Raw genomic sequence first — 10603 nt, 5'->3', positions numbered from 1 at the left:
TTTAGAACACTGTCTTTATCAACGTTATAGGTGGGATGTTCAAAATAAATGAATTGCTAAATAGGTCTATTTTCTGCCACAAAACTATATGACATCTTTAATACAGCTCTAGGTTCTACTACAGAACTCACAGCTTATAACACTGTAAAGTCTGTCTATTATCAATAAGTAACAGCTCTTCACTTAAAATGGCCGTCAGAGGATAACCTATCACATACAGTGTCGATCATCTTTTTCTGAATAGCCTTCTTTACATCTTGGACCTTCTGTCCTTTAAATCCATCCACCAACATTATCTAAAAGGATGAGAAGGGGGAAAAAAACACATATAAAACAATTAGAACCTGCTTTGCACTTCTCCCCAAATTTTCCCTAACTAAATTTACTTCTGCCCACCACCAAAGTGTTTTTTGTGTGAAATGTATCACATTTACAATCGTAACTTTTTATTTTGGCATAGCTTTGAGAAGTAATATTTATAACACGCTTGTCTTTCTGTCAGTATAACTGGGATAGCTAGTGTGAGACACGATTAGAAAAGAACACTCAATTCCACTTCTCAGGTTTCCACATAGAGAGAATTCCACTATACTAACTCACCTCATTCCTGATGGTTTTAGAAAAAACTAAGTATACTTGGCTTAGCCCCATCCCTAGGCTTCTCTTCCAACCCTGCCTACTGCAGGTGAGTATTCTCCTTTGGTTGGCCATGTGATAAACCTTGCTCTTAGAGGTAGGCCTACTGTTTTTCAACTCTACCTGTTACTCAGTGGGCAAATTTAATGATAGGACAAAGTATTAGCTTACCCATTGTTGTCAGCGATTAAGCCATAATCTCCTTTCTGCTTTCTTAGGTGATAAAGCTAAAATTTTAACCTCCATTTAGCTGACTCTTGTGTTTCTCTCAAACAGTTTCTATCTTAGGTAGAAAAGACAAGTGCTTTTTTTGACTTTCCAATTCTCTAACATACTAAAGTGCCTCATATCTATTTAATACAACATCATGAAGTTATATTTAATGATCATTATGGTGTAGTGGTTAAGAACACAAATCCCAGAGCCAGGCTGCCCAGTTTGAATCCCAGCTCTGCCATGGGTTAGCTATCTGGCTATCTGGCCAGATAGCTTAATCTCTTTGTGCCTCAATGTCCATATCTATAAAGTGGGGATAATAGTGCCTACTTCAGAATTGTATTATTTTGAGAATTATAAATAAGTTAATACATAAGTTCTATATAAGAGTTGGCTTTTATTATCATCCAAAATATATGTCACTTAAGAAAGGACATATAACCAATTCTTGGTTATCCAGAAAAATGAAGGAAAGATAAAAATAAAAAACATTCTCAGTGTCCTTGGAAATTTTCATTTCAACTTCAAGCACCTAACAACTACTTTTTACTTTCTCTAGCCTAGTCTTCTTTCCATGGACATGAAAGCCACATTAACATATGCTCGACTGAGGAGAAGAAAGAGGTTCAGAACATGTTTATTGTGCTCACCTGCCATTTAGTAGGCATTAATAAATAAATTAACAGACTGAATGAAACTGCTTATCTAAAATATGAACTCCTTAACTAAAAGAGCAAAAGAAGAAACCTGGGATTCCCCATGTAATAAACCTTTGAAGTTTACTGCATAATAATACGAACTACTATCTTCTCAAGAAATTCATTCCTTAGCTATTCCTAGAGGGCCAAAAAAGTACACTTCCTGAAAATGCTTTTAGACAAAGGAAATGATTTTAAAAAATAGAAAACTGGAAAATGAAGAATACATTCTCATATTCTCTATCAGACCAATTTATAGCTGAAACTATATTGACGTTTTCTATATTCTAAATCATTAAGAAGAAAACCACAGAGCACGGAGTAAATCAAATTAAAAAATTATTACTTACACCATCATAAAATCCTTTTAAATATAACTTCTCCTTTGCTTCTGCAAGTTTTTCTCGGTCATTCTGGCTCTGAATTTTCAACTCATCACAAACGGTTACAGCAGAAAGATTTCCAAAACCTGGGATTTCAATGACTGATACCTGCAGAGAACAGCAATGTCAAGAACTTATTCACACTGAATGAACACACAGCCCTATGGGGCATAGTCCTTTTGCCTCTAATATCCAGTGAAGTCATTTTAGATTTCATATGTCATTACAACAGTACCACACAATAAGAAATCAGAGTAACTAACTTCCAGATACAAAGTTGTTCTTCTCCTCTCCACAGGAACCACCCAAACTCTGTGCACCAACCTCCACAATGGACTTCCCCCATAACACACACCGTCCCCAGCTCTCAATCCTCCCCTGACATATAATTAACTAAATAATTGATGTTGAAGCTAGCAAAATGATGTAAATAACTAATTTTGTGGATGGTCTTGTTTTTGGTTTATTTATATTAAGTCTTCTGAATTCTTCATGAAAGTTATTTGCTGGTAATTTAATTTTTTTTCTTCTGTAGGCACTAATATGAAAACATAAGAAATATAAAACAGACTTGTATAAGATTTTAAGTTATTATGGTTACAAATAAACATTCATGCTTAACAGGGCAAAATTTTGTCTTTAGAAGCCAGGAAATTGATTGTACTAGCAAAACAAGCTACTATAAAATTGGTGATGTTAAAAAGCTGTTTGCTCCAGAACTATAAGTGCCAGGTTATAAGCAAATGCTTGTTGGTTTTTCTCTCTTATCTGCTCTAGCAGATATCAAATTAAAGTGAGTGAAGCCTTAGCAAACTCCCTCTCTTATGTTCATACTCCACGAATTATTTGATTTCGTTACAAGGAAAACATGTTAGCTCTTTTTTTTCTCTGATAAAAAGATGGATCTGAGCTGGGCATGGTGGCTCATTCCTGTAATCCCAGCACTCTGGGAGGCTGAGGCAGGAGGATTGCTTGAGCTCAGGAATTCAAGACCAGCCTGAACAAGAGTGAGACCCTCAAGTCTCTACTAAACAGAGAAAAATTAACTAGGCATCGTGGTGTGCGCCTACAGTCCCAGCTATGGGAGAGGCTGAGGCAGGAGGATCACTTGAGCCCAGGAGTTTAAGGCTACAGTGAGCTGTCATGACGCCACTGCACTCTTCCCAGGGCAACAGTAAGACTCTGTCTCAAAAAAAAAAAAAAAAAACGGGTATGAATATTCTGAATCATTTATGTACTCACTGGCTCAAATGGCAGGACCATGTCATCTCTAATTCCATACTTTGCTCGTAATGCCTATAGAAAAGTTTGCAAGTTAACATTAATGAGCAACACTTTATTGATATAATCATTGAGAAAAGCAAAATCGAACTCTAAACTCTTTTTAAACTATTATTTGTTCTCCTCTCCATACAGAGCAATTTTCTAACTTTACCAAATACTTCAAGAAGGGATCTGTGACCTTTAAAAACTTAACAGCTTGAAAGTTATAGTGAACAGCTTAAATGATGAAACTGTACAGCCAAAAGCAAAAATGCACATACACACATTAAACTGAGGTTCATACTCTAGATTTCAATGAAAATGTGAATATCAGAAAACTTTTCAAAATTCTATGAAACATTAATTCAAAATTCAAACTACAGAAACTATATAAACATCAAAAAACAGGCTAGAGATAGCAGTTTAAAGATAAATGTATAACTTTTTAGCCTATCCCACAGTGTAGTTCAGCAGTACTTAAGCGAGGAGATGGTGAAAAGGAAGTAAGAAAACGAAACTCAGATACTTACTTGCTTTTTCTTCAAGTCTCGGAGGGCAGCAAAATCATCAGGGGAGTCAGAAGGAACACTTGTGACCACACCAGTGCCTTATAATAGAAAGTATGAAATTAACTAACAGAAACAAAATGCGATTACCAAAGTACTTCTAGAAATAAATAAACTCTTTACCTTTATCTTCCTTAATGGTTAGCATTGGGAGAACATAGATCACTTTATACGACGTTAAAGGTGCAGAAAGTGATGCACCAAGAATTTCCTGTATTAAAAAAAGATAAGTATAAAAGGTGAAGAAAGGTATTTGTCTGAGCAAGAGTGAGACTCCATCACTACAAAAAATAGAAAAATTAGCCAGGCATGGTGGTGCATGCCTGCAGTCCCAGCTATCCAAGAGGCTGAGGCAGGAGGATTACTTAAGCCCAGGAGTCTAAGAGGGCAATGAGCTAGGATGATGCCACTGCACTCTAGCTAGGGAAGCACAGTGAGACTCTGTCTCAAAAAAAGAGACAGAAATTTATTTGTAAACTTTAAATTTTTAAAAAATGTCTTAAATGTTTTAACCTTGAAAAATTTTTAAATATTTTATGCCCTAAGAAGATAGAAATCAAAAAATAAGCAAATAAGTTCAAGAGCTCTATTGCACAACATGGTGCCTACAGGAAATAACAATGTATTTTATACTTGAAAACTGCTAAGACAGATTCTTTTTTTTTAAAAGACAGGGGTCTCATTATGTTGCCCAGGCTGGAATGCAGTGACTATTCACAGGCATGATAATAGCACACTACAGCCTCCAACTCCTGGGCTCAAGCAATCCTCCCACCTCAGCCTCTGAGTAGCTGGAACTATGTGCACATGACACTTAGATTTTAATTCTTCTTGTCACAAAAAATAAGTATGTGAGGTAATACATAGTTAATTACCTCAATTTAGCCATTCCACAACGTATACACATTTTAAAACATCATGCTGTACAACATAAATATATGCAATTTTTATTTGTCAATTAAGAAATAAAAACAAATACATATGAAATAAAACAAAACTCATTCTTTCATACCTACCAGACTAAACATAATTTTAAATAATTATAATACTCAAATCTGGCAATGTTATAATGAAATTAGTACATTAATATATTGCTTGTGATATTGTACTCCTTGAGAAAAACAATATAGAAATCCATAGCAAGAGCCACAAAAACATTCACATAACTTGGACCTAGCAAAACAAAATTGTTTCTTAGAGGAATCTGCCCAATGCTGAGTTAATTATACTAGCAAAGCCTGGAAACAACTAAAGCTTTCAAGGATAGAAAAATGATTTAATAAAATATGCTACATCAACAAGATGGAATACTACATATCCATTTAAAATGATAATTATGACGACAAACTGAAGTAAAAGGAATAGTTCTAGTTTCACTTGAAAAAAATCCAGAAGATGCAGCAGTATCAGACCCACATTCTCATATGGCAACAAACAGCTCACAGCTGCTTGCTCTAGCTAAGGAACACACTTCCATTTCGCACAGTTCCAGCCCATCACACTTTATTCACATATCTATATAAGCCACCTTTATAGAATCTGCAGTCATATAGGTGATAGCTAAATATTTTAGCAGTTTTAAAGGTTGAAAGCTGTTTTATAATTTATAACATCCATTTTCCTCACTCAAGAATTTGCTCAAACTAACATGGAAAGAAGTTGCATTAAGAACAGGAAAAAATGTGTCATTAATCCTATTCACAAGTTCTCAGACAAAACTCCAACATCAGGAACTAATGAGATGTGGGAGCACTGCTTATAATAGAAAAAGACAGGAAACAATTCAAATATCCATTAATAGAGAATGGTTAAACAAACTGTGGTACAGCTAAACGATGGAATACTGTATAGCTATAAAAAATAAGAACAAGGAAGCTGTTTATGTACTGAAAAAGGATTGTCAAGATACAGTTAAGTAGGCCAGGCTCGGTGGCTCATGCCTGTAATCCTAGCACTCTGGGAGGCCGAGACGGGCGGATCGTTTGAGCTCAGGAGTTCGAGACCAGCCTTAGCAAGAGCGAGACCCCGTCTCTACTAAAAAAAATAGAAAGAATTACCTGGACAACTAAAAATATACAGAAAAAAAAAATTAGCCAGGCATGGTGGTGCATGCCTGTAGTCCCAGCTACTTGGGAGGCTGAGGCAGTAGGATCGCTTGAGCCCAGGAGTTTGAGGTTGGTGTGAGCTGACGCCACGGGACACCACGGCACTCTAGCCGGGGCAACAGAGTAACACTCTGTCTCAAAAAAAAAAAAAAAAGATATGGTTAAGTAAAAAAGAAAGCAAGATTTGGTGAAATGTATATAAAAGTATATTGCCATTTGTGTAAGAAAAAGAATATGTATTTGCTTATGTACACATGAAATATTTCTAGAACGATACATAAGACACAGATACTACTCACTACCTCTAGAAGGGGGAACTAACTAGGGGTATCTTTTATATCTTTTTGTGTCTTTTGAATTTTAAGCCTTATAAATACATAATAATCTAATCAAAAAATAAGTTTACAAAATAAGAAATAAGAGTTCAATTTTAAAAAAGGAATTGAGATGGTACTCTACTCACATTTTTCTTTTAAAAGACTGTTTATTAAGATACCAAAGGGTCGAGCACAGTGGCTCACACCTATAATCTTAGCACTCTGGGAGGCTGAGGTGAGAGGATTGAGACCAGCCTGATCAAGACCCCATTTCTACTAAAAATAGAAAAAAATTAGCTGGGCAACCAAAAATAGAAAAACAAAAAATTAGCTGGGGCGTGGTGGTTCACACCTGTAATCCCAGCTACTCGGGAGGCTGAGGCAGGAGGACTGCTTGAGCCCAGGAGTCTGAGGTGAGCTATGCTTGATGCCATGGCACTCTAGCCCGGGCAACAGAGAGAGACTCTGACTCAAAAAAAAAAAGATACCAAAGATTAGGCCAGGCATGGTGGCTCATACCTGTAATCTTAGCACTTTGGATGGCCAAAATGGGAGGATCACTTCAGGCTAGGAGTTTGAAACCAGCCTGGGCAACACAGCAAGACTCTCTCTACAAAAAACTTTAAAAATTAGCTGGGCATGGTGGCATGTGCCTGTAGTCTCAGAGTCCCAGCTACTCAGAGACTGGGGCACGAGGATCACTTGAGCCCAGGAGTTTAAGGTTGCAGTGAGCTATGATGACACCACTGCACTCTAGTCCACGCAACAGAGCAAGACCCTATCTAGAAAAAAAAGAAAAAAAGGCAAAAAACATCAAAGATCAGCATTTACTAAATGAATAAAACACACTCAGAAATACTGGTAATTAGGTAGATGAGCTACGTAACCACTCGAATTTAATAAACATCAACCAAGACTTTCTTTTCAGAAAAAAAGCAACTGCAATTCCAAATTTAGTATTAACAGGAATGCAGGTAATAGTATTCAGAAAGTAATATAATATCTAATGTAGCATTAAATCTCTTGGGGAGGACTGTATTTTTCAACCAGATATTTACTGAGTAGAAACATAAGTTTCAAAAATGCTGTTTTTCTGATACAGTCTTACAATGAATACTGCACGATGAAAAAAAGAACTACTCCTGTAACATGTATGAATCTCAAAAACATAACATTGAGCAAAAGAAGCCAGACACAAAACAGTACATAACTATAATTCTATTACGTAAAGTTCAAGAGCAACAACTAATCTTTCGTGAAGTCAGAGCAGTGGTTACCTTTGCAGGAAAGGAGTGAGTGCTGACTATGAAATGGACAGGGGAGAGCCTTCTGGAGTGCTGGAACTGTTCTATATCTTGATTTGGGTGATTCTTACATGAGTGTACACACATATGAAAATGTACCAACATATACACTTAAATGACTTACATACTTTACTGCATGTATATCTCATTTGAAAAGTTTTTAAAATGCTCTTTTCTCCAGATCCATTACTGAAATTTTCCTCTAAGTTCATGCACTAAAATAAAAAGTCTGCTACCCAACTTACCTCCCCCATTAATTCCTTAACAACAGGCACCACACCATTGTCTTTGGTAAAGCCCTGGTATGACATATTCCTGGCTGATCTTTGGGTACAGATGAATATATCATCATTCACCGTCTCAAATCCAATGTACTTCATATCAGGACGCACCCAACAGTTTGTCTGTCCAAACATGGTCTCAGGTCTGAGAGTAGCAGCTACCAAAAAAATATTTTTACCTTTCAGGCCACTAAGAAGAAAAAAATACAATATTTATGTAAAAATATTAGCTGTGATAGTTCTATCTATCTGATAATTCAGAAATGATGAAACAATAATGCTTTGGCAAACCTACCTTAATTTGAATGGGTACGGCTCAAGCACTTTCAATTTGATTAAAGTATATTCCTGAGGTCCAACACCCTAAACAAACAAAATAAAAATTTGAAGGAAAAAAGACTTGTATTAAACCTACTAACCTATATGAGATATCTGATTCAAACTTCTAAAATGAGTTCTTGCACTGTTAGAATAATTCTTTCTTCCAGTGAAGAGACTGCCAATGCTATGCTGACCATATAGAAGTCTTGTATGCAAGGAGTTAAAGTAATCAGCCAAAATGCTGTTTGCCAAAACAAGGGTGAGAAGATACAATTAACGCTAATCCTGTCCCCAAGGACAGGTCCCACAGTGTAGTCATCAAAGATAGACACTGGACCAGAGATCAGATTCTAAACTTAGCTTGGTCCCTTACTAATGGTTGACCTGAGGGAGGCACAATCTCTGAGCCTTTCTTTCCTCATCTGTTAAACAACTGCTGTGTCTCATATAGGGCTGTCCTGAGGAACATATAAGATAATGGGTAAAAAAATGCATTGAAAAACTGTAAAGTATTATTGAAATTTAGGATATTGCTATCATTGGCTATATTAAAACTTTATTGAATCTCCTGAACTCTCTCAAATTTTTGAAAATTTAGATCAACACTCATTTATCAGACAAGTTACATCAATACTGAAGGCTGATTTTAAAAATATATTCAAAGATAGTAATAAAGAATGACGCACTCACAGGGGTTCATAAGTTCAGATTCTGGCATTATCACTCATTTACTATGCCAAGGCTTCAGACAAATCACTTAACCTTTGCTTTACTCAAGTATTTCAGGGAATAATGTTACTAATGTGTCCTACAGCAATGTAGAGTGAACTGATGTTATGCATGGCTAGAAGTACTTTGGAGATAAGTGAGTACATGATCAAAGCAAGTATAAATGAAATCTGTGTACACTGAATGCTAGCCACATATCTCATTACCTTTCCCCACTCTCTTTTTAGAGCTGTGTGTCTTCCGGATGGTGCTTTGCAACAATAACACACATATGAATCACAGTGAGAGCGTATTTAAAAAGACAGATTTCCTGGGCCCCACCCCAAGAGCTTCTGATTCAGCAATTTGGGGGCGAGGCTCAACAATGTGCTTTTCTGTAACAAGCTGATACAGCTGTCCTCAGGCCTCTTTTAGAGTAGCAAGGTCCTAGACAAGATACATGTACCTGTATTGACACTGTCTCCCACTTCATACACACCAGAGTATCATGACTGTACAACTCAGCACTGCAATGAAGTTATTTTTAGGTTTCTAATCTATTTCTTACACTCTATGTCCATTTTAAGAATTATTATAATAGCTACTCCATTTCACAAATAATCACCTCTCCAGTTTGTCTGTCATGATCCATGCAAGGCTGTCCATCTTTTGGAGAATAAATGGTATACCTAAAAAATAAACAGTAAGTGACAAGTATTATCATAATATTCAAGTTTTATCCTAATGTATTTGCCAGTATTGCTCCTAATATCTCTGAGTAAACATCTATATCTATTATTTATACTTTTATGGGTAGTTCTATTGTCAACCCAGCTATTTAATGACAGTTTTCTACCTACATAAAGGTAATACCACTGAGAAACATGCAGTGATCCCGGCTTTGTAGTATGAAACAAAAGACTATAAAATATAAATTCACTTATGAAATGCAAATTTCATTGATTAACCTATATAATCAGGGAAAGAATCTTAAACAATTTATAGAAAAAAGTATAAAACAAAACACAAAATGATTATTCTTCTGCTTGGCAAGGAATACTGAACAGTATCTTCAGTAAGATCATAAAAGCAGCTGGGTGCAGTGGCTCACACCTGTAATCCTAGCACTTTGGGAGGCCAAGATGGGAGGATCACTTGAGGCCAGGAGTTCGAAATCAGCCTAGGCAATACCAAGTCCCTGTTTCCACAAAAAATAAGGCCACACCTTGTAGCATGCACCTGTACTCCCAGCTACTCAGGAGGCTGAGACAGGAGGGTCACTGGAGCCCAAATGTTTGAGACTGTAGTAGCTATGATGATGCCACTGCACTCTAGCTCGAGCAAAAAGAGACCCTATCTCAAAAAAAAGATCACAAAGGCAACACTCTCATTATCCCTGGTTCTAGCTGTCACAAACACAAACAGCTCATAGAAATTAAGACACTAACAAGAGAAAAAGGAAAACAAAAAATACAAGAGAATGAAAAAAAATGATAAAAAGACAAAGGATTATGGGGAAAAGTGGGCTATAGGCTATTGAATTATAATGCAGGAATTACATGATTTTTACTTTATTCTATTAAAGGACAACAAACTTACCGCTTCCCAAATTTAATTTTGTTTCTTTCTCTTAATGTTAAAAACTGCCATCTAACAAAAGAATCATAGTAAGGATTAACATCAGTGGTAATGAAGGAACGACGCCAGTCTACCTATAGAAGGAGAAAGGAAAAGGTAATTTTTGAGAAATATGCAAAATTTTTATGAATAAGAACTCCTATGAAGGCCAGGAGCGGTAGCTCACG

At 36.3% G+C, this 10603-nt stretch overlaps 1 protein-coding gene across 1 annotated transcript in view; it reads right to left on the bottom strand.

Annotated features, from left to right (window-relative positions):
- The window catches only part of LARS (leucyl-tRNA synthetase), a 78364-nt gene that overhangs the window by 39203 nt on the left and 28558 nt on the right, over positions 1–10603 (bottom strand). The window contains exons 7-15 of the mRNA XM_012658244.1: positions 10398–10510; positions 9424–9487; positions 8065–8132; positions 7734–7959; positions 3886–3973; positions 3727–3803; positions 3176–3229; positions 1901–2041; positions 219–296 (exon numbers count right to left, since the gene is read on the bottom strand). Of these exons, the coding sequence (XP_012513698.1) occupies positions 219–296; positions 1901–2041; positions 3176–3229; positions 3727–3803; positions 3886–3973; positions 7734–7959; positions 8065–8132; positions 9424–9487; positions 10398–10510 (909 nt within the window). The remainder of the gene's footprint in view (positions 1–218; positions 297–1900; positions 2042–3175; positions 3230–3726; positions 3804–3885; positions 3974–7733; positions 7960–8064; positions 8133–9423; positions 9488–10397; positions 10511–10603) is intronic.

Source organism: Propithecus coquereli, unplaced genomic scaffold (assembly GCF_000956105.1).
Source record: "Propithecus coquereli isolate 6110/MARCELLA unplaced genomic scaffold, Pcoq_1.0 Scaffold58, whole genome shotgun sequence".
Taxonomy (NCBI): domain Eukaryota; kingdom Metazoa; phylum Chordata; class Mammalia; order Primates; family Indriidae; genus Propithecus; species Propithecus coquereli.
Note: the sequence above shows the minus strand (reverse complement) of the source record. Positions and strands in the feature narration are given on the sequence as shown.